Source organism: Apaloderma vittatum, unplaced genomic scaffold (genome assembly GCF_000703405.1).
Source record: "Apaloderma vittatum isolate BGI_N311 unplaced genomic scaffold, ASM70340v1 scaffold8874, whole genome shotgun sequence".
Taxonomy (NCBI): domain Eukaryota; kingdom Metazoa; phylum Chordata; class Aves; order Trogoniformes; family Trogonidae; genus Apaloderma; species Apaloderma vittatum.
In genome coordinates, this window is record NW_009714314.1 from 737 (window position 1) to 26,107 (window position 25,371).

At 40.6% G+C, this 25,371-nt stretch overlaps 1 protein-coding gene across 1 annotated transcript; it reads left to right on the forward strand.

Moving 5' to 3' along the window:
* Positions 1-609: 609 nt before the first annotated feature.
* On the forward strand, positions 610-6,102 carry LOC104273385 (peroxisomal acyl-coenzyme A oxidase 3-like; the record flags this gene model as incomplete). The annotated part of the gene is made up of 4 exons (XM_009868708.1): positions 610-784; positions 1,236-1,303; positions 1,884-1,970; positions 5,983-6,102. Coding segments are annotated over 4 exons (450 nt in total), but the record flags the coding sequence as incomplete, so codon positions are not given.
* Between the last annotated feature and the right edge of the window lie 19,269 nt (positions 6,103-25,371).

The window sequence follows — 25,371 nt, forward strand, 5'->3', positions numbered from 1 at the left end:
CAGTAGGCGAGGATTAGTTGCATAACTCTTTCAAAACATACTGAAAACTATTGCAATCCATAAATAGAATCCACTCATGCTAACATGATCAGATTTTTTATTTATTATTTGAAGGGACTGTGATGAGTTTTCAGGAGGTTATTGCACCCCTTTGAAGATTTTATTCTCTTTATAAAACTCTTTATAAAACCGTTTATCTTCTTAGAGTTATATGGATTTATTAATGATCCTAAAGTCAGCAAACCTGATTCTGCATCATTTTCTCTCGGATGTAGCTACACGATCCCGTACAGTCTGAGTGTAACTGCCAAATGACATGAGTAATAGGCAGAAAAGGCTCCCTTTGGATTGATATGAGAGTACCCAAACTGGAAAACGTGGGAAATTAGGATATTATTTCTAAGAGGCATTTAATGACTAACCTTTGCAAACACATTGTAGAAGGGGTTTTCTCCTAGAGTTTCTTCGACTTCCTTTAATCTCAAGATAGATCAGCTGGTCTAATCAACAAATCTCCACTAACTTCACCAGGGTAAAGGCATTTTGCACCAGTTGAGAAGTATTTCCTTTTCTTTTGTTACTTAGTGTCCTTCTTTTCTGTTTCCTAAGGTGTACTACTGTCGATCATTAGCCATTGCTTTTATTGAACAAACAGCCTTACAAAGATACCATGACTACACTCATGATCCCAGCATACCAGCTACGCTGCAGCCAGTACTTAAGAATCTCAGCGCTCTGTATGGACTCTGGTCTTTAAGTAAACATCTGGCTGTGCTCTACCAAGGTGAGAGGAGCTCCCTGGGTTTACTCTGCCTGTCACTTTATAATAGTCCTAACCTGGCAAGGGGGAGGGAATCCCATTTAGGATTTAGATTAGAGCATTTTCTTATTGCCTGTGTAATGTAAAACAATCTTTCTGGATAAAATTTTCATGAGTAGGAATCTGGAGTGACAAATTAACACAAAAGACACTCTCTTAACTCAGAGGTGATGGAGGGCTCACAAGTTTTGCTGTGGTCCAAATGATTAACAGTTTTGCAGTCAGTTCATTAACAAAGACCAGTCAATCCATTGAACACTGAACTGATGAACTCATAGAATCATAGAACGATTTGGCTTGGAAGAGACCTTAAAGATCATCTAGTTCCAGCCCACCCTGCCATGGACTCCTTTGCATAAGGATTTTATCAGTGTAACCTTAACTGGAATAAGTTTCTTTGTGGATGTATTTGCAGGTGGTTATGCTTCAGGTGAACAAGCTGGTAGATTTATCCAGAATGCTATTCTGGAGCTCTGCTACAGGGTAAGCCTTTGATTTTGTTTGCTGAGATTAAATAATAATGTAGTATACAAATGCTAAAAAAGAGTTGTATCAATTATTCTGTAGATTAGCAGAATATTACATTAATAGTTTCTGAATAATTTTCTGTCAAGTTTAATATCTCATTGGCCCTGAATCTAGTCCTAGTTTATTTACCAAGAAATGAACACCAGTGTATCTTACAAAATAACACTCATCATTTGTGGCCTTGTAATCTTCATTGGAAAGACAGTGATGTACTTCAGTCCAGTTCTATTTATTTCATTATTGATTTAGTTCATGATTTTTTTTTTCTGATTACAAAAGCTTTTTTTTTGCAGGTAAGCAAATGTATTTTGAAACCCAGAGGCAAAAGATTAAAACATTTAAGATAAAACCTCGCTTGGCAATTACCCTGGGACGAACAAAAAGCAAAATAAATATAGGCTCCTTATTGTGGACGTGTCTTAAGTTACTAATAGCTGGTACTTTATGAAAATAATCTTTATGCTGCTCAGTAGTTCACAGGTAGCTGTAGAAAACTGCAGAAGGTGCCAAATGTATGTCTTTTGTTTTAAAACAGTTGAAAGACGATGCAGTTGCCCTGGTTGATGCCGTTGCTCCTCCTGACTTCATTCTCAACTCTCCCATTGGTAAAGCTAGTGGAGAGGTAAGAAAATCCGCTTTAAAATTTGTAAGTTTAATCACTAGGAAGGATGTTGTCTGTAAAGAGCTGTATCATATTCAGGACACTTCACAGCCACAAAAGAGAAGGAAGATGCTTTTTCAATGGACAGTACCAGAGTTATATTGATGTCAGCAAAAAGTAATATTTTGCAATTGCTAGAGATAGGGTTCAAGGGGAAAGTCATAGAATATTGCTCTAGTGGGCATCTACGCTGCCGAGCAAAAAAAAATAATAAAATTATATCATTGCCTAAGATTCCTTAAGGAGTAACATATCTTTAGTGTGTAGCTTAATACCTTGGAGATATAGTAAGGTGTATTTCTTCTCTGCCTAGGGCTTTTGCTGCCTTTATTGGTATTCACCTCACACCCACTTTGTGTGATTTGCATATAAATGTGGTAGTAATTCTTTCTTTTAAGTCTTCATAATTATTTTGGTAAGAGAATAGAAAATTTAAAACTCGTTCCAGTTAAAGTTCATATCAGAAATTGCACAGTTCTTTGAGAATTCCATTTGTCCAGTGGGAATTCTGGGATATGACAGAGTATCTTGTACTAACCCATGCGAGGTACAGCAGTACCCAAAGGATCTCAGTAATCTTAATACAGACGTGAAGGATGCTGCTATGTTAGCACCTTTCCTTGCTTGTTAAGGCCGAGAGGGGGTTTTTTTGTGTGGTCTATATTACAAAAAGCAGGAGTTAGATCAGGAGCATAAGAATGGCCATACTGGATCCAGTTCACAGAATACTCTGTAGCTGACGGTGGCCAAGGAGAACATGGTGTGAAACATGAAATATCGAGGTGTTCTTTCCCTGGTGTCTCAACAGTTGGCAGCTTGTGGTTTAAGAGAGATTTCATGCCATAGGGTGTATTTGTAGGATTCTGTCCAACAGCCACAGATATATCTATCCACCATTCATTTTTCTCATCCATTTTTAAATTCAGCTGTCTTTTGGCTTCCATGACACCATATTTTCCATAGTTTAATTATGAGTATTGTGAAAAAGTGCTTCCTAGTCCAGTCCATATACATTTACTATCTGTGAGGGCTTTTTCATTCCTGTGACAGGTCTTGTTTTCCTTCTCTGTCTCTTTCCTGGTTCTGCCATATCCTTTCTGAGGTGTCGGAAAGACTGTAAAAAGACCTACAAGCAGACTTCAGGGTGTGGGTGCCCCATGGATTTGGCTATGTTGGGTCATAGAATCATAGAATCAGTCTAGAATCATAGAACGTGTTGGGCTCTAAGAGACCTCTAAAGGTCATCTAGTCCAACTCCCCTGCAGTGAACAGGGATATCTTTAACTAGATCAGTTGGCTCATCCAACTTGAGTTCCATCAAGCCTGACCTTGAATGCCTCCAGGGATGGAGCCTCCACCACCTCTCTGGACAACCTGTTCCAGTATTTCGCCACCCTCAGAGTGAAGAACTTCTTCCTAACATCTGATTTAATCTGCTCTGCTCTAACTTAAAACCATTGCCCCTTGTCCTGTTGCTACATACACTTGTCAGCAGTCCCTCCCCAGCTGTCTTGTAGATCCCCTTTAGGTACTGGGAGGCTGCTATAAGGTCTCCCTGGAGCCTTCTCTTCTCCAGTCTGAACAACCCCAACTCTCTCAGCCTGTCCTCATAGCAGAGGGACTCCAGCCCTTTGATCATTTTTGTCACCCTCCTCTGGACCCATTCCAGCAGGTTCACAGCCTTCTTGTGCTGAGGGCCCCACAGCTGGACGCAGCACTGCAGGTGAGGTCTCACCAGAGCAGAGCAGAGGGGCAGGATCACCCCTCTCGATCTCCTGGCCGCACTTCTTTTGATGCAGCCCAGGATGCGATTGGCCTTCTGGGCTGCGAGTGTGCATTGTTGGCTCATGTCCAGCTTTTTGTCCACCAGTACCCCCAAGTCCTTTTCCACTGGTCCCTCTCTGCTTTTTTCCTTGATGTATTTAAAGAACTGTATTTCATTCTGAAGTCTCAGAAAACCAAAGTTCTTGCTTACTGGCTAACCCATAGCCAAACTGCCGGATAGCTGTTATGTAGAGACTAGTATCACCGTACAGTAATTGGGTTTAGAGTAGATGGACCCTGTAGAGAATCACCAGAGCCTGAGGAGGCTGCCAGGAAGTTGGACAGGATTGCTGAGTCAAGATTACTCAATGCTTTTCGATACTCTCTGTCTGCGTCTTCATGTCCAAAGTTGTCCATTGTTCCCATGGTGATCAAGCAACACAGAAGGCAGCCCAGATGTTTCTAACTGGACACTAACCTAACAAAAGGATTACTTTGGTAACACAGTCGCTACAAATAAAGGAGTAAAGGCTGGCTCTACATGTCCAGCCATCTCAACGGGAGGACTGCAATCATTGCTGGAAACTTTGTTTCTGTTTCCATAGGTTTTTGAGGATTAAATTAGTGAAAGATCATGGGAGAAAAGCTCCAAAGGTAACTCTAAGAGAAGGAACATCATATGTAAGAATGTTGAGAAATCTGTGTTGGCCAAAAGCCCATTTTCACCCACTATTCTCTCTCTAACAGAAGCTGTGAGCAGATGCTATAGGCAGGAATATGAAATATGATACAAGTTCACGGTGATCTGTTCCTAGAATACCACCCTCTTTGTAGCAGTCAGCTGAAGATTTCTTATCAACAGCTGATAAAGCTGTCATGTATCGGATTTGGCTAGCTCCTCTTTGGCTACCTCTTAGCTCACGCAAATACAAAAGCCACAGAGGCTTATTAATATTAGAGATTAATATTGGATCATGATTCTGTGATTAATATTAGCAATACAGTATGGGAGGCATGCAGATAGGACTCTGAACTCTGCTGACTTCCTCATGTACTAAATATTCAGTAAGGTTTTGGTAAATTAATTGAGTCATATTGAGAAAATAATTTCAAGCAGTGATATCCAACCCATGTTCTGAAGCATTCAGGAAGGTTTTCTGAACTGCCTTGAAGTCTGTAATTTTCAAATTGTGTAAATATTTTCGACTGAAATTTGATAAAGGCTGTCAGTCCCTCACTTAAAGAAAATACTTCATAAAGCTACTTTTCTTCGGAATTCAGATTCTCTTTAAAAGAAACTTTAGTGGTGTGGACATCAGTTCCCTATGGAAGATTTGACAGTCTCAGCATAAGTGTGTGAAGGTATTGGAGTGGAATAAATAGTTAAAACTAGCCCATGTAGTCAAGTTAAAAATATATTATATTTCAGTATTTATCTAAATTATCACAAATCTATAGGGCCAAGGCAGTTCTTGATGCAGAAGAAAGGCTTTTCACCTTAGATCAGTGACTGCTTTTTATGTGTTGTTAATATTGTGTTACGCTGTACTCCAACTTAGTGCTGAAAATATGGCCTTACTCTCCTCGCTTCTCTATAATGCTATTTAAAGTTTTAAGCTTCAGTTAATTATGAACTGCGAAAAGATTGCTAAAATTATACTTTTGCAGAATTTACTTCCAATGTACATTTTTTTAGCTGTTCCACATAAAATTGCAAATTGATGAAGATGATGAAATAACAATCTGCTTATGAGAGGAATTTCTTATGCTCAGATTGAACAGTTCACATCTGGGAGAGAAGTTATGTTACTTCTCAGAAATGTGTTGAAATAAAGGTAAAAACAGACATGCACGAGTGCTTCCAGACAGTCTTCAGGTCTGGATGGAACGACAATTAGCTTAATATAACCTTGTTTCCAAATTTCTCCCTTTGATAATACAAATCGTCTCAAGTTGAAAGAAATTACAGAGGTTACTGGCTTCCTGCTCTTATGCCAAGGATGGTCTAAATGATTTACAGAGATAGCTGATGTTTACAGTACTTGAAACTGTTGTGCTTTATATTTGTTCTTGCCTTACATGATTATTCACACATGTTATCTAGAAATCAATCTCAACCTCATTTAAACCAATGAGTTAGATAATTTATCTTGCAGAAGTTCATTTTGTTTTCTGTGTGAATTAATCCTCTTATATTATTATTTTGCAGTTATATAAAAATACGTGGACAGAGATCCTTCAAGGCAGCAAAGTTATGAGCAGACCTTCATGGTGGGCAGAATTTTGTATGAACAAACCTGTTATAGGCAGGCTGAGGTCAAGACTGTAAACCAGACAACTTGTAAGAGGATGGATGGGCCTGAGATGGATCCGGTGTTTCAAACAGCAGGAAGAAATGAGACCATATGTCAAGCACTGAAAATTAAAGAGTTTTTCATATATAAGTGCCAAGTTTTAAAATAACTTTGAAATCAAAAGTCCAGCTTGGTCTTAGGGACTGTTAACATAATAATGACAGGAGCAGAAGCAGCACATCTGTGGACTATTCATATTTACTCAATTAAATGCAAAAAACATGAAGATACATTATGATCACTGCTTTGCAAAGTTTCTATGAAACAAATATTCCAATCAGTCTCTTGACTTTACTGTCATATTACAGAAGTTAAATGATTAAAAAACATTTCCCACCAGGGATTATGAATAAGATGATTAAAAACAAACAAAATAAAAGAAAATGCAAAGAAAAAAGACATCAAGAACACCAACAGCGTTAAACCTGTATTAAGGGATGGGAATCATTTCCAGCAACCCCTTTGAAGTCTGTGAGGCTATTCTGATTTACTTCATATGCCACTGTGTTAAACTACTTGATCTCTTTTTCAATGCAGGAGAGGATTGGGATTTAGATATTATATATTTAAGTTGTGTATAATTCTGTAGATAAAATTTATCGAAAAACACCCCACGTTTCCACTCTTTTTCTTAAAAAAACCCAACACAGTATGGTAGTGCAAACTTTTAAGTCTTATATATGTTCTTGTTTGGTTGTAACATTTTCAGTGCTGCAAAACCAGTGTCAAGTGTGGGATACATTGACACACACGGAATCTGCATCTATATTTTAGGTCAGAATGTATTCAAATTAATTATTATAAATGTTGTCTTATAAGAACACACAACAGTAGTAGGCTTTAAACATATTAAGATATTTCTCTTTCAGCTCCATTAACTACCAAATATTTTTATTTCCAGAAATGGAAGAGAGACTTTGAAAAATTAAGCTTTGAAAATTCAGAATATTTTATGTTTTAGATATGCTGTGATAATCAAATTAATTTTTTTCCTGTATTGTATCTTTGAACTGAAATACTGGTAAGATCAAATTCCTGTTTCCCTTAGTGTTGTGAGCAATGGTATCAATCCAAAGAGATTATTTTATAATATATTAAAATCTACTATTTTTAAGGACTAATCAGGGATTAATTATGGTTTGTGCTATTAAATAAACATTATTTCAATACTTGAGTGTTGAATTCTACTTGAGTAGAATCAGACTCTTGTCCTTGTGGGGTTTGTAATTTCATTGTTGTTGCAGTGTCAATATATGAAAGTTGGTGAGTCTTTACAGGCTGCCAACGTGTGACCAAGTAGTTCTGTAGCAGCTTCCTTGGTTCGGTCTAAATCTGACATCGCTCAGGAAACATTCCATGGCTGGAGAATGTATTGAAAGCCCAGTGTTAAAAAGGTTTCTCAGAGTACCTCAAGGTACATTTATCTACTGAACGGATTTATTTTATTTTTTTTTTAGATTTTTGTTTGTATTTTTAAGAGCAGTTTGTCAAAGAATCTGAGTACTCCAAGTGCATAATAGTGCAAGTACAAAGTAGAACAGGCCAGATGGAAGCTTTATTAACTGATCATCGTGAGGGAACATTCAGAGAGCGTCTCTCACTCGGCTCCACTGTTCTCGGTCAACTGATTGCAGACACCCAACCTTTTCAGAGAGAAAGAGGGGGAGGGAAGGAAAGAAAGAGGGAGGGAAGGAAGGGGGATGGAGGGGAGAGGGGGAGGTGAAGGAAGGAAGACAGGCAGGCAGACAAGCCCGGACTCCATAGCCACACAATTCTAAGGAATCAAACATTAAAAAACGACAATATGAAGAGATGGCTCTTGGTGCAGCCTGTGTTAGTGGCAGACTCCATGTTACCTTAGCTCAGAAGTGGGAAGTTGGAAACAATCCCAGACAATTAGCGTTTACTTGGAAGCAATGTTCTTCTTAGCCAGACCTCTCAATAATTTTACCACCAGAAGTTCATAGTCAAGTAAAGATGATCACTCTCAACACACTTCAGCAAAAAAACCCTAAGCAAACAAACAAAAAACCCCAAATGCTGAAACTGTTGTTCATAGTCCCATTGGAAAAACTATCTTGTTAATCTTTACCTGTTGTTTTTTTCTCTGAACTTCAATTCAGTTGCCAGATATTGTCAGTGTTGCCTGTGATTTTTCTGCCCCTGTTCTGTCTTTTTTTCTAACAAGGTACCATTATTCAGGATGTCTCAATTAGAAGCTCTCTGTCTAGGTATTGAACTGTAGGAAACAGTCAAAATTTTAGCCTTCTTTTTCTTTGCTAAAAAAAAAACCAGTATAAAGTATTTATTTCTGGTTTTGTTAATTTTAATAATGTCCAATAGGGGGCATCATCCCGTGGAAAAGGAAAAAAAAAAAAAAAAGATCAATTCAGCTCAATAGCTATCAGACAGCTTAATACCTATCAGGAGGGAGTCCAGCAAGTATCTCCTCTTTGCGTTTGTGCAGACACAGAAGAAGGAGGCAGAGCACGTTGTGCCCAGTATCCAACGTGAACACCAGGACCTCTGACAGTGAAAGGGACACGTGAGGAACGGGTGCCCTGCTGCATAAAATGCAAAGACCTGTAGCATTGATCTGTCACGCCACATTGTGTACTGCCAACTGATCGGCAGCAGTATTGCACCGTGTGTGATTTCACCATCACCTCTGAGCTCTTCCTAAGTGTTACGGTCTTTTCTTCCTCCTCCCTCACAGCCGAGAAGAGCTCTGTATAAATCTTGCATATAAACTATAGCTCCATTTACAAGGCCTTTGTAGCCAAGAGAAAAAACAAAGGTGTTTGGCATGTAACTTAAGCCACCTTCATCTAAAAAAAAACCAAACAAACAACCCTGAAAAAATCATCTTTGTCAGAGGAGAACAGAGCTAAGACCTGGGGAGCCCCAAAAATACCCATCAAATATGTGACAGGGTAAACAGACACATCTGTAGAAATATATCCCTAAGCTGTTCCTGCTTATCTCATTTATTATGACTATTTAGTCAACATCCAAACTCCCTGATAAAAGCTAAGCCCTTTTGTTCTGATAAGGACTGCACAGACTGTCAGGGAAGTGTGCTGTTTGGTCTGAAAAGCTCCTTCTGTCGACTCGAGCAAGCAGTGCACAGAGTGCATCAGCAGGAGGATGACTGCGGGCAGGCAAAATGGGATACTCAGTGAAATGTCACAATTATGGACCCTAATGTGAACTGTCACACAGCTTGCACTAACCTTAGAGCTTCGTGGGATCCTTGGCTACACAGACAGTTAATGGCAGGCGACCTGAGCCCCCGAAAGCTGTAAAAGCGAAGCAGGGGTGCCGTGAGGCCTTGGGGATTTGCTCTTTATAACACGACACATCACTGTACCCGCAGCCGTGGAGGGTGGCGGCTGCTCAGCCAGGCTGGCGCAGTGCAGGTGTTGAGCAGCTGTTGGGCTTTATGTGCTGCCGGCAAAGGCCATCCCCGTCTCCTCTCACACCAAATACAAAGCCACAACGCAGCAAAGGCAGGTTCATTCTATGGGCCAGAGCCACTCTGCACTCAATATTATCAAAACTCTAGTAGGAATATCTGGATTCTTTAATCACTTATGACTATGAATTTCTGAGCTGCATGTTAAACCAGAGCTGTGTAATCAGATGGCCAAAAATGTCCTTTTCCTCTGAAGTCAACAATAAGCCAAAGGTTTTAGAGGTCTCCTACATCCAGCTTCTCAGAGCAGCAGAAATTGTACGTGTGAACTTGCAGAGCTGCAGCATGGAGTGAAAAAGATAAAATGTAATTTGGCATCCAATTATCTAATAAATCATGGGGCAATAATTCAGCAGTTACCACAAGATGTCATTACTATATGCAGTTTATTCCTCTTTACAAGACATTAAATAAAAGAGGCCTCTGACAGAACAGAAAAATCATTTCCTTTACAGTTCAAATCGCAAATGAAGTTATATGTGTCATATTAACTCGGTTGGGGAACAGGGTCAAAGGCTTTCAGTGAGCTTTGGTCCAAAACAATTTGGCCATGAGAATCTGTCCTTTCAAGCAGCCACATGAAGGCAGTTAAATCTGTCACCAGAAAACTGAATCCAAGCAAGCCTAGAAGAACCCTGACTTACTGCTTCCCCTGCGCCCATGACTTGCCTCGTGGATAGTGTCATTCTCCTTCTTTCTGACTTTGCCAAGTCTAAAATACCTGCCAAGGGTATTTCAAACCAGATTCCTTTGTGATGTGATATTTCTATTGATGTGACTCAGTTAAAGCAAAAAATCTCTTTATCAGAAAAAAAAACCCAACAAACTGTTCGTGTGCATTAGGACACTGAAGGCACACACCTCCTTTGCTGATGTGGCAAGATAAAGACATGAATATTTCACATCCGCTTTTGTAGGAGGGATGTCAGGAGAACAGCTCAGGGAGCCAAAGGGAAGCCCCATCTTTAGAGCTGCAGTTCTGTGGATACAGCTTTCCCAGAGGTGCTTGTTTTGTGCAGAGCTAAGCAGCCTTGTACGCTGCCATTTCTGTCTGAAAGGCTCTTTCCCACTGTGATAAATGATATATCCTGCTTTCTGCAGGGTAGCAAGTTTCTCTTCTGTTTGCCTTTATACATGTATTTTCTTTACTGACTTAATGTGTTTTGAAACCTGACTGGTGATTTAACACTAGCACATGATATCAGCATGACCACTCTCTCAGATGCAACCATATGGACATCACGGAGGCCTGCGTTCCCTCTCGTAGCACTGTACCTCCACGGGCCTCATCAGTGTTTTGTTATTCCCAATTCTCATTAGCCTGGGATCAGAGTAAGGCTCCAGAATGTTTTAGCTCGGTTCACTGGCCTAAGGGGGAGCTCACGGCATGAGACATCCATGTGATGGTATAATCTGAGACAGACAGATCCAGCCAAGGGAAGGTCAGCTGTGATCACCACAGGCTGCCCACAACACTGTCAGTGGGAACAGAAGCACAGAGCTTCATTCTTCTCCAAGGAAGTCAAGTCTCAGGTTTATCAAATACAAGCCGAGCATTTCACATTATTTCCTTCCAGAGGCAGAAAGAGGTGAATGCAGATTTTGCTGCAAGCAACAGTTCTGCTGCCTACCTTACCTTTTTCTTTCCCAAATTTTTGTGGTCTGGTTGCATCTCTCTTGAATAAATGCAGTTTCTATCAGGATTTTCTTCACTGTGCTTGTCAAACAATAGCCCAGCAAGTGCATGGCTAGAACAATTCCTAGTGGATTTCCTGAAGGACTTTTAGACATTTTTTACATTTCTACTTGGAAATTATGCTCAACTGAGATTTACAGAAGACTGAAAAGATCCAGTGTTAGTGGGCAATAGCCTCCTTTACCTGCCCATGTTTTTCCAGCCTCCTGCAGAATGCCCTCCCTAACTCATTTCACGTGCTTGTCTTCTCTGTACTCATAGCTTTGCTAAAAGTTCATTTTTGCCAAATCATAAAATAGGCATTGTTATTTATCCTTTTATGGAAAGAATATTTTAAAATTGTAAATTCTTTGGTAGAAAAAAAAATGCCTCCATTCATAATGACAAATTCGTTTAGCAGGGTAATTGCTTGCAGCGTATGTGTGAGGGAGAGATAACCAGGAGCTGGAAAACAGCCCATGAAAGCCCAACGTGGAGCTCTAGGTTGGTCAGACCTCTGACTTTGATAGAGACGTGCCTCAGGTTTTCAGCAGGTGAACCATGGGCCAGGACACCTTCTAAAGCATCCACAGAAAAGCACCTACACTGGCAGTGTGCCATACAGCACAGGCTGCCCTGGCCCTACTACTTCCATGAGGTCTCTTGGGGCAGCCTATACCTTAGCAATGGAGAAACACTACCTCAGAATGAAACTTCTTTTAAGAGTGTAATACATGATTTTTGTAAAATGTAAGAATCAGACCAGGAATCTATAGACAGACATTCTCTGTAGCTAAAATACGAGCTGTGGTAATAAAATTATTTATAATGAGGTAAAAAAAGCATTCAACAAGTAGCTCTGCACTGTATTTATGTGCTTTTATCACCAGGATGTGAGGAAATACTTTCCAGTCCCTGAGTAACCCAGGAGGATGTTAAGCAACGTATCCTATGGTAAACTCTTTAAAATCAGCAGATCCATATAACTGGCAACAAAAGATTGCAAAGGCTTGACTAGGAAGATTTGACTGGTCTAACTCATGCTCATTTCTGTTATATTTAAGAGTATCAAAGAAATTCCACCAGAATAGAGTTTGCTAGATATTATATCAAAATTTTAAAAGGGCAGAGAAATGGTAAATATGATTCTATCACAAGTAAAATAATGGAAAATCTGAAGAGTTCAACTAATAAAGCAATTCATCATACAATAACACAACAAACATATATCAGTAATTTTATGGAAAATAGGCTTTGCCAGACAAATCTGCTTTCATTCTTGGAGAAGTTCCCAGGTATTCGCAAACTCTGTTTTTTGAATATATGCAACAAGTGATTTACACACTTACCTCTAAGAATGCGTAGTGAGAGTAACGTGACACTGGGAGTGAAAAATAAGCATTCTACCTATCACTAAAATAAACTTCCTGACTGACAAAATCTCAGAAAGCCTTCAGTGTAGAAATTATTGTGTGTGCTTTAGAGATGTTGTTAAGGATAATACCAGACCTGACATTGCCTATTGTTTTTGCTAGGCGAGCTGGAAGTAATTGTAAAAATTCTTTTGTTAAAATGACAGAATTGCTGGATAGGTAAATAAAGGTGAAAACAGCCTTGATATACAGCATAGTCTGAAATGCTAAATAAGTTTAAACCAGCCTGGTTTTGCTGACCCAAGTGTACAATAGCTTCTTCAAAAATATAAGGATAAAGATTTTGTCATTCTAAGTCAGACAGAGCTGAGACAAGGTGAATGCTTTCCTCTCCGCACTGGCTGGTTGCTCTCATCCACAGCTGACCTGCACTGATGTTTTTGGGAGAGAACGATGTGTTTTACAATTTTTTTAAAAGCTTACAGGAGTGTCACAGGAGGAGTAAGAAAACATGTGATGCTTACAACCTTGACATGATCAGAGGATTTTTTCTTGTCCAGCTCTACTTTAAAGACAGACACATCCAAAGTTGGACCCATAAAAATGCAGGCCTGCCTGGAAAATGCAAACTGTTTTGTGGAAAGTGAAAATTTCTGCAATTCTGTCTCAGTGCTTGCAGAAACCAAGTGCCAGACTACTGCTTCCTCGGGACACAAACCAAGGATGCAGAAAAGAGCAATCAGACTGACTTCAAAACTGGAGAAAAGTGTGGTATAATGGGAAACTGGAGGAACTCAATGCTTAGCATGTCAAAAGGGGGCTTAAAATATGATGCAATTGCAGTATTATTGGCTTGTCCAAAAAGGAAGAAAATGTTGAATGTCAAAATAAATCTAATTTGTGTCCAGTCACTAGGGAGAGATATAAGGAAATGATTTACTTTGAAGGGAAGTATATGCATATACGCACATTATTTGGAATGACCAAACAACAGTCTATGGTTTTGTTATATGCTGTATCAAGATCTTTTAATTCTCCTTTTCAGAACAGCTCGTGCCATTTGAACTGCCCTCCAAAAAAGTACTTCTCTGAGTGTCATTAAATAATGATTTTTTTTTTTTTTAAGCCCACACAAACACTTGGCTTTTTCCATCTAGTTTATCAATGATGAGTGTTTGCAAAGTCCAGAATTGAGCACTGGCTGTATTTCACTAGTGTGATAAAGCAGCCAGGAAAAACATATCTCCTGGGGAGTATTCCCAGCTGTAAATTTATTTCTGACACATATAGGGTGGAATTGGGTTTCTGTGCTTGTTTTGATCTCTTTACAAATTCTTATTAAAAGAACGTCTTCCAGCACCACAGAAACTGCGTATCCTATTTCAGTCCTAAGGCTGTGGATAGGTCCTACAGCCAGAGGCGCGGGGCAGTGGGACCACAATTTTCACAAAGTATTTCTGTAGAAAAATTCCCTTTCCCACCTGAGGAAGGGTAGCACCATCTGATCTTTGACAAGATCATGTACAGGAAGAAACACACAAGTGCCTAAGACACCACGCAAGCGGCAGCCCAGTATTCACACGGTTGAGCTATACTCTATGGCAGATAAAAAACATCTATTTTTTTTTCACAGCAATCGATTGCACTGGTTGTTGCTCATCCAAGGCACAACTCATCAGCACAGATTCACTCAGTGCCACTCTTTGGTTTCACTGCTGGGCTGGATGCCAAGGTGACCCCACAACAGTCACAGGATGATACCTTGGAGATGGTACAGTGCTGTCCTCTTGCACTCGAGCGGGAGAAGTCCACTTTTAGCCTGTGTAGTCCATCGAGGTTACAATGACAGGATGCATTCAGGGAATTTATGTTTTGGGGTTGCTTTTTGCTTTGTGTTTCATTTGGGTCTTTTTGACAAAGAGAGACAATTAAAGAAAATGTTACTTTTCTACCTGCCAGGTTGTCTGTTTAGACAAGCAAGGAAATAGCCACAGTGTTACTTAGCCCTGTTATGGTTTCTCCTCCTCGGTGTCCATTTTTCTGGTGTCTCCTCATTATGCGTCAGCTGTGAGACCAGTTCCACAGCAAAAGTTGGAGCATCTGCAGTTTTATTTTTGTTGCCAGGCTCCCTGTTCATTGTGGGAGGATTCCACATGCAACCAGAGGATGATTTTCCTCTGTGTTAAGAAATAGTCCTGGCACTAAACCATTTGAGTCATCTTTCTGTTTGCTTGACTTCTCCTATAATAATGTTATCCAAAACTTGATTCACCAGCTAATCTCAGAAGATGGTGTTTTAAATGTTTAAAGAAAAGAACCAAAATATTTTCTTGGTTTTATTTCATTTTGACTGAAGAAAGATCAGAGTCATGCTGTATTTGACTTCAACTGAGATTAGAGAGCAAAAACTTCTATAGAAAGCTACAATCCTTAGATTTTTCAATTTACAACATGTTTGATTACAGTTTGGTTAATTTTGGAGGCACATGATATCACCGTCATTGGTAGTGAGGTGTCTCTTACAACTTCTCAGAATCATCATGTTACCTCTGAATTACCAGAATGATTCTCTCCTGTGTATTCAAATTCTCAGTCAGGGATGCAACAGTAGTTTGAGACAAACAATTAAAAGGTCCAATAGATACTCATTTGTAGATGTTCCTACATCATAAGAGTTAGATGACTCAAGAAGTGGTCTAATCAAATGTTCTTCACGACAAGATTAACTATATCTGTGTTAGTCCTTAAATCTGGTATTTTCTTGAATACAGAATCAATGTTAAATTGTAAATAACATAGTGGACAGGCAGGCTTTGTTGGTATTCTAGAAATCTAGTATTTTTTCATCATAAATTTTGGTATATTTTTGGTGGAGAAAGGAAGAGAGCTTACTGTAATGAATAAGGGATGAAATCACAGACCAGGTTCCGATCATTCTAAATGATGTACAAAGCTCTCACGAATATGTCTTCAAACCTTGCAATTTAACACAAGGAATAATGAGCTATGAAAAATTATTGTCAGTACTGGATAGCACTATTTGCAGCAATCTCAATGCTCCAGTTGTCATTTTTTGACAATTTTTTTATAAACATGGTATCAAGAGAGTTAGTTTAAGAGTGAAATGTGAAAGAAGTTAAGGGGTAAATTATCTGGAAATTTGAGAGCCTCCTAATATGGAAAGGAAGCTTTTGAGAAAACAGCAGTTGGCATCAAGGAGAGCATCATGCAGATTGGAGTAAATACGCTGCCAGTAAGTGAAAGATTTCAAAACTGGGATTAGGCTATGATGAGTTTTGAGAGTAAAGACCAAGAATTTACACTTAATCTAGTATAGAAGACAGTGGTAAAACAGAGAAAGCAAGGGACAGTGCCAAGGTCCAGTGCTAAAAGAAAGTGTTAATAGTCTCTTGTATTTGGCACAACAATGATAAAGACAGAGTTGCATTTTCCAAGGACAGAAAAAAAGAAAATAATGGCTACATATTTCTATGAGTAAGTTTTACTGCTTGAGAAAGAGGGAAGACAATAATTTTGGCAGAAAGCTTGGAGGAGTTTTAATATCAGACATTGCTTGGGCATAAGGACCAGACTGACTGACAGTGTTTTTTCATCCACAGTGGAAGTCTTTCCGTAAACCACTATTCTATGTAATTACATCTGTTGCAATTTTTATTTTTTGCTTCCATATGTATCTAGGCAACAGCTGGAATAATAATATTCTCTAAATCTTCTAAAATCCAGTGTTTCATTGCAACATGTCGCAACATTTTCATTTTAAAGATACAGATTTCACACACCCACAGACACACACTTATTTACAAAACTCAATCCATCTCTATGTATTCAGAGGCAAAAACACCCCCAAAATATTTTTCAAGCAAGCTTAGTCAAATAATTTTCTTTCTGATTGTTACTTCTTTTTGTCAGAATTCAGGCAGATAAGAATGTGAAAAGCTAGGTGTGTGTATTTTTTAACACAGAGTCATAACATCATCAGCTCCTTATGAAAGCAGATTATGAATGACAAAGGCATGACAAGGAACTATTTGTGATATGGTAAACCGATTAGAATTATAGTGAAGGTTAATAAGATCATTATCTCAAGAGTTACAGTGTAAAATGTAGGAGAGGGAATTCTCCTATTACATTCAAGAATTGCAGCAGAACTGTGAGCATAATTTACATTTTCAGTTTATAAAATAATTGGATAATCTCATTTGTCTAATGAAGCTGCAGTTATATTTTGAGTAATAAGGTCACGTAGGGGAATTATAAATGCAGAAGATATTAATTACCTCAAGATGTGTAGAGCTATTTCCTTTTAATTAAAAATCAGAGGACCTAATAGCAGTGGTATGACTAAATAGCCCAGGGAAATCATTTGTTGATCTGTGGTTGCTACGAGAATATTCAGAACTATAGACTGTCTGTCAGTTAACATATAGCTAGGTAAATGATAAATGCTTTGAAAAGCTTGAAGGTTTAATGCAAACTACATTTTGATGCATACACCCTCTCTAATTACTTAAGCAATGTGTTCTAAATGATTACATTGTGCTACTCCCATACTTCAAAAGCAAATTCAGGCTAAAGCCCTTCCATATGAATTTCCCTGCACAGTGCACCTATACACACTCTGCCATGTTCCTTCTAGGCTCCAGTGGGTGTGTGTGGCAAAGCAAGCAAGTTAGCATTTAAACCACACAAAAACCCACACCGCTGAAGAGTCTGTAGTAAGCAGTGGCCCCTGAGCCTAAGGTTTTCAGCTTATGCTTTTCCAGGGACTTTAAGAAGCAGGAGCAGCCCCCCTGGTAGGAAATTGCCGGTGGGTGCACTGGCCAACCCCACGCATGGGAACCTGGGGGCAGAAGACCCAGGACATTAGCTCTGTAAAAGCAGTACTTAGTTACCCTCTAGCTGAGTCACAGAACAGGCCACATTCATGCATCATCTGCTGGTGTAACAATTTGGGACACATCTTGTTTGCGTGTACTTTAGGAAGGATGTGAGTGATCACAGAATCATAGAATCATTAAGAAGTCCTCTAAGATCATCAAATCCAACTGTCAATCAACACCACCACAACCATTAAACCATGTCCCGAAGTACCACATCTACATGTTTTTTAAACGTCTACAAACATAGAATCACAGAATGTCAGGGGTTGGAAGGGACCTCTAGAGATCATCTAGTCCAACTCCCCTGTCAGAGCAGGATTCCCTAGTGCAGCCACAGAGGAACGTGTCCAGGCAGGTTTTGAAAGTCTCCAGAGAAGGAGAATCCACAACCTCTCTGGGCAGCCTGTTCCAGTGCCTCACCAAAACCTCCCCTGGTATAATTTAAGGCCATTTCCTCTCATCCTACTGCTTGTTACTTGAGAGAAGAGACCAACACCCACATCATTACCTCCTTTCAGGCAGTTGTAGAGAGCGATGTCTCCCCTCAGCCTCCTCTTCTCCATGCTAAACAATTCCAATTGCCTCAGTTGCTCCTCGTAAGATATGTTCTCCAGACTGCTCATCAGCTTCATTGCCCTTCTCTGGACCTCCTTCAGCAACTCTATGTCCCTCTTGCAGTGAGGGGCCCAGATGTGAACACAGGATATGGGGTGTGGCCTCACCAGTGCCAAGTACAGGGAAATGATCACCTCCCCACTGCCACACTATTCCTGATGCCGTTGGCCTTCTTGGACACCTAGGCACACTGCTGGCTCACGTTCATCCAGATGTCCCTCAACACCTTCAGGTCCTTTTCTGCCTGGTAGCTTTACAGCCACTCTTCCCCAAGCCCATAGCACTGTCTGGGGTTGTTGTGACCCAAGTGCAGGATCCAGCACTTGGCCTTGTTGAACCTCATACAGCTGACCTTGGCCCATCGATCCAACCTGTCCAGATCCCTCTGCAAGGCCTTCCTACCCTCCAGCAGATCAATACTCCCACACAATTTGGTGTCATCTATGAGTTTACTGAGGGAACATTCAATCCTCTCATCCAGATCACTGATAAAGATGTTAAATAAGATTTGCACCAAAACTGAGCCCTAGGGAACACTACTTGTGACCAGTCACCAGCTGGATTTAACTCCATTGACCACAACTCTCAGGGCTCAACCATCCAACCAGTTTTTAGGCCAGTTGAAGATTACACCTGTCTAAGCCATGAGCTGCCAGCTTCCTGGCAGAATGGTGTGGGAGATGGTGTAAAACTGGTTACATCTGGCAAAGATCACAGGGATGGTTTAAATCTGAGAAGCAAGGGGAAGAGTCACAAGGGGAGCTCTAAGAAGACAAGTTGTGGTTTTCCTCTGAGTAGCAAGCATAAAGGATAAGGCATGGCCTAAACCCAGGGCCTCTGGCCATGTGGTTTGACAGCACCTGCCCATCCCCAGAGGTCCAGACAAGAAGAGCATCTGTGGAGACTCAGGCTGAACATCTGCACATCACTGCACAAACACAGCTTACCATATGTTACCAGATTACCGAAGCAGCCTGTTATCCAGGAGAACTTCTGATGAAAGGAGAGGATCAATGTATGCAAAAATCCTTTTCATCTATGTTACAGTGGGACGAGAAGCAGATTTACAGACTCATGCAATGCTTTGGGTTGGACTTTATCATATTTCTTTACTCCTCTGATTTGCCTCATGATTTAGAGATACTGTGAAATGATTAAAGATTCAAATGTGGGTAAACTGGCAGTTTCCTGAACAGTGAAAGAAACAGGGATTGATAGAATTCAGACCTATCAGGTGCTCTACTAAACACAGGAAAAAAAACTGTTTAGAGCTGACACTTTGAAAACTTAAGTCATGTCCTCCAACGACACTAAACCAGTGGCTCAGTATGATGAAGGTCTGCCTTGCCTATCATCTGTCCTAAAAATATTCCTATCTCCAGGAAACAGCATCTCAGAAACCACCATCCATCTGTTGCCAGCTGGCATTTTTGTCTCAGTATAAGAGCCAGAAGACAGCCACAAAGGCTGAAAAGCAAGATTTCTGATTTGTGTGCAGTTTTGGTCCAATTTGAACAATAAACATGTCTCTTTTTTAATTTCCCACAAACAACAATTCAGAAAATCCGTTGCAGAAACATTGCTAAATGACATTCCAGAAAGTATGTTCCAGAATCCTCCTACACCTTTGCAAGTGACCTACTGTTTTATCACAGGATCTCAAAAGCTTTGCTTCTGGGTAAAACGTTGCCATGACAGAACATTGTTCAGCCTCTCTCTTGTCTCTTCCCTTCATCATTTGTATAGTCTCATCATTCTATAATCTTACCTTCCTGTCCTGCAGCAATTTGGAGTGCAGAGTAGCTTCCGTAGTTGTTGTCAGTGGATCATACTGGTGGGTCACTGGCTCTCGCAGCCTGGTTCTAATTCTTTCAGCCAGATTTCTTCTGCCTAACCTTAGACCACCCTGTCACATCTCCCTCTAACATTTTAAATTCCCAAGAAGAGTCATCTGCATGAAAAGTCACATAATGAGTTAGCCCTGTGGGTATCTTAGGTCTCAGCTCAAGTGACAGATACATGTCTATGAGCCTGCCTGGTCACAGGAGGCCAAGACATACTGGCTTATGTGACAGTGCAAGGAGTGCACGGGCGTCACTGAAGATGTGCAGCACTGCGCTGAGGGTGCCTGAGGCACACTCTCCAGGATGTGTGGCTCTCTGAGCTAGTGTGTCACCCTGGTTTCCTGTACTTGAACTTGTATTTTTGTCTCAGGAGTTCTCACATCTGATCTATATGAAAAGGAAAGGCAAGAAATTCAGTTACCATAAGGTTATCTGAGCTACACAGATGCCACAAAAGCACTGGGAAGCAGGGAGCCTTGGCATTTCAGCTACCAGCCCAGAGACTTAGAGCATGTGACAGCAAGAACAAGACACTTGTCGTTTTGCTTTGCTTTATTTCCTGTCAAGCAAGCCCCCCCTTCAACCCGCTGTGACACTCTCAACCTCTCCCTCTCTGCTGCCAAGCCAGGTTTAGGGCACCCACAGCTCTACTCTCATCCCAGACCTCTCTAGCCATTAACTCTATTCTCTACTCCACCATGTCCTAATTTTCCTCCTCATAAATATTCATATACGATGTTCACTCTATTCTTGTGTCACTACGGCTTTTGACACTGCCGAATTAACTTACCAGAAATCCTCCTTTGACTTAAATGCATTTATAGCCAGAGGCTCCTTTTGTTTTCTTCCCTTCCTGACTCTGGGCTTTTGCCAGTGGGACAATTTACATTGATGCAGGCATGGCACTGGTAGGAGTCCTGCTCATGTCCCCTAGACTCAGTGAGTATGAGGTGGCCCATGCTCTCCTCAACTACTTGGCATGTTAACATTCAGCTGTCTGTAGCTAAACTCTTTGCTGGGAACCGTGTTTGATATAGTTCCCCCAGAGACTCAGAGAGAGCAGTAGCATCATCCTATACACATAAGTAAATAAAAAAGGGCAACTCATGAAGAAGCTATTGCCATTTTTCTTTCTAATTCCACCCACTGTCATTAGCTAACCAAGGAAGGCCCTCCTAAACGTCCCTCTGTGACTACTGAGCGACTCTTATCATATTACAGATCTTCATATTAGGATCTCTACAGGTACAAAGAGATGAAATTATGTTAGAAAAATCTAAGCACTCACAGATTAGACATATATACTCAATGGCAGTGGAAGCATAACCATCACAAGAGGGTTTTTTCAGCATTTTAAAGGATCTGATGGCTTGGGCTATGAGTTTATAAATTGATAGTTTCTATGGCAAGACAATTTTTAACCCAAGACAAAGGTCAAGCACATCTGGAAGACATAATATCTGCGTCCTATAGAGACTACATCAACTATCTTGCTGCCAAAATCTACTATAAACAGGCACAAAGGGCCAGTCTGTTGATTTTCCCAGCTGTCGCTGGTTTACTTAAGGGGGTAAGTCAGTTTTCAATTATTGTTCTGTTGAGAAAAAATGAAATCTATTGTGTAAGCTCTACGCCAAATTACCATTGCTGCATGCTACATTTTCTTGAATTTTGAAAAGCTCGTTTTCTGTTCTATTTATCTCTTTGGACTGCATATAATTATTCAATATCCTTAAAATCTTTTAGACTTTTCACACAACAAGACAAACGTATCTCCTTTAAACAATTACAGCAAGAAATCTGATTTAAGTGTGATAACCATTTGTTGTCCCAATCTAAACTGTCCAGTACAGTTTTTAAACATGCCAATATTAATTCCAACTTTATTTTTGGAGTGCTAAACTAACTCACTATTGTCACATTACCCAAAATCGCATAGTACAGCTGCAGTTGAAAAAGGTATCATATGCAAACACACAAACGTAAGTTTTATACGTAATGAACAGGAGAGATGCAGGGCTTGCTAAAAGGAAACACCCTGCAGACAGATGCATTCAGATCCTGCTCCTCTCTGCAGCTGCAGAACCTAACTCAGGATGGTGACTGACACACAGGAGACTGTAGAGCCCGCATAACCTTTCTCTGGGGTTAAGGCTGAGTCTTTAAAATGAGGTTGCCAGCAAGGAGGTACTGACAGGGGAGGGAAGGACAACATCCAGCTCCCTTCTTCACTTGATATGTCTGAACACCACCTCCCAGGAAAGTGTCTTTATTACTTGCTTCTAAATGGCTTTGGAGTTCCTTCTGTTCAAATTAGGCCTACATACATCCCAAGGTGCCAGAAACAGAGCTAGAACTCAACAGAAGAAGTTCAGATTTGGTCTGTAGGCCCCAGTTCCTTCTGCACTCATCAAAGCCTCCAGCACATAACCTTCCTTGATTTGCTCAGCTGAAGGAGGAGTGTGGACACCTGCATAACTGGCATCACATCTTCAGTGTGGCTACGCTTCTGGCCAGGGTCTCCATCAGTTACTGCAATTCAAAGTGCTATCAGATTATATTCACCAGACCAGATAATCTGTGTGTTTAAAAGTTAGAACAGTTTCAGTCTGATATTGGTTTATGCATTGCATTAATCACCAGTAAAGTAATGCATTGCTAGAGTATTAAGTGCAGAGAAGAATTACAATGGATGGACTTGCAGCAGCTGGTTTGAGTGGACAGGCAGGAGGTGAAGGACAGCATCAGGCAATGGTTTGTCTTTATTCCTAGAATCAGAGCAAGCAAGAAACTGCCATTGTAGTTGCTTCTTTTGTACTAGCAATTTTATTATTTGGAGAAGTGAGATGAGGAAATAAAGAAGGTGAGAAAACAAGAGTTGAAGGAACTTTTACTTGTAATTTATTTCTCTAATTAAGTGATGAGAAATCATTTGGTGAAAAAACTACATCACAGAGAGCTTGCTAGGTATTTACAGCACTCTCCTGTGCAGTAGCTGCTTTCATACTTACTTGCTCATGGCCTCAACTAAATTTTAGACTGTTGTCTCCTTAATTTAGCCCTTAGTGAACTTTCTTTACCCCTGAACTTAACTGCTGGACCAGCAATGCAGATATATAGAATTCATGAATGCACTGACACTTACTGATTAGCACCTCTCTAATCTTCTACTACATGTTGCTAAAGAAGAACAAACTGGCCATATACTAGTAAAAACTCTTTTACTACTCTTATTCTTTTTTACAGATGAGGAATAGTTAAACCCTTATGACAATGATGATTCAGCTTTTTTATTTATACAGAAACTCTGTAGATCACCAGAGGTGGAGAACTATTAAATGCCTGTCTTATGAGGTGATTCACGAAGGGTTATTTGTTTTCCTGCTAACCCTAATCTAATCTCTAATAAGAGATGATGGGGTCTGGACTCAGTTCCAGGAGAAAGGGGAAGATGACACTAGCACGCAATGGGAGAGGCTTTGATGAATCAGCATGTCTGAGACAACAGCAAACTAAACCATGATCAGTAGGACTGGGACCTGTTGGAGCAGCAGGTGCACATTAGTCAGCATCTACCAGGAATATTCACAAATGCAGTCCCCACTGTGCTTCACTGGGTGCAACCTCAGCTCCCAAAAAACAGCCTAAACTGCCAATTCTGTGAAATGAACAAGTAGGTTTTCCTCAAATACAAGTCAGGCAGAGTAGGAGGAAAAAGAGTGGGAGGAAAACTTGGGCTCAGTCCGTAGGCTGGACATTGACCAAAAAGCCTTGAATACATTAAGGTGTGGCAGGACATGTAGGAGAAACAAAAGATTCAATCTCAGATTATTCTCTGTGACTAGTACCCAAGTGAGGAAATCACTTAACCATCTGTGATACTTCATCAAGCTATGAGCTTCCATCTAGATCTACATTCAGCATAGGGGGGTAGTGTCTGAACCAGCCTCTCCCGGCCTTAGATATTCACCAAATGGTGTTGCTGAGGTGATCATCTTGAATCCCTTTATAATAACTGAATAGAAATAGGCACTTACAGGGCATGCTTCATAAAAGCTGTTTCAGAGGTCTATGGCAGGGTGCAATGAGTAGCATTCTCTGCTGACACTAACAAAGGTATTCACTTCCTGACTGGAATATTTGTTAGGGGAGATACCTATAAGTCTACATTCACATGTCCCCAGATCTACTGCACTTGCCCCCAAACAACTCTGGTGAGATCCAGAAACAAACCTGTGAATATCTACCTAAAGCCTCTGCCTTTTTCAGCCATCATGGGAGAAAGGAAGAGTATCCCACTCATGGAGTAATAGTCCCTCTGCTGCTGAAGTACTGCTACAGAGGAAAAAAATATGACCATGAGCCAGAGAGAAAGAAGATGAGAGCAATAACAGCATTTCAGGTTAGTTATCTTTTTTGTGACTTAGGAAATGAAACCTTTGTTGACATCTAAGACTGGGGAGGGGGTGTATTTATTTACTTAAGTCTTATGTTGGATATTGGACACATCAGTTAAACTGTTTATCTGGAGTCTAACACAAGAGGGATGAATCAGCACCATTCCTCTTTAAGCAGTGTTACAGACAAAAGCAGAAAAAGGAACTCAACCTGTACCTGCCAGTAAAATGTACCTCTCCAGGGTCTGTGGGGGCTGCTGGTGATTACTGATTGTACCTGGCCACACCAGCCCAGCCACTGCTCCAGCCACATCGGCTCCAACGGCCAGGAGCAGCGCCTGGTGTTGCCTTGTTATTTTTAGAATCATAGAAACATAGAACAGTTTAGGTTGGAAGAAACCTTCAAGATCATCGAGTCCAGCTTTTGTCTTAGCCCTATCACCACCACTAAACCATGTCTCTCAGCACATCTACGAGTCTCTTAAACACCTCCAAGGATGGCAACTCAACCACCTCCCAATCACCTGATGAAAGGTCTTCATCACCTTTGTCCCAAGGGAAGCATTTCCAGCATCCACATTACTAAAGGTGGTTCCCAAGGAAGAGGAACCCAGCCTCTGGATTTGCCATCACTCGCCACTAGGGAGAACAGACCAACCCCCACTTTACAACCTCCTTTCAAGTAGTGGTAGAGAGTGATAAGGTCTTCCCTCAATCTCCTCTTCTCCAGGCTAAATAGCCCCAGATCCCTCAGCTGTTCCTTGTACAGCACATGCTCCAAATCCTACTAGCTTGGTAGCCCGCCTCTGTGCCCTCTCTAGCACCTCAATGTCCCTCTTGTAGTGAGTGGCCCACAAGTGGACACAGTACTCGAGATGCAGCCTCACCAGTGTGGAGTACCAGAGGAAAATCACTTTGCTGGTCCTACTGGCTGCACTATTCCTGATACAGGCCAGGATGCCAT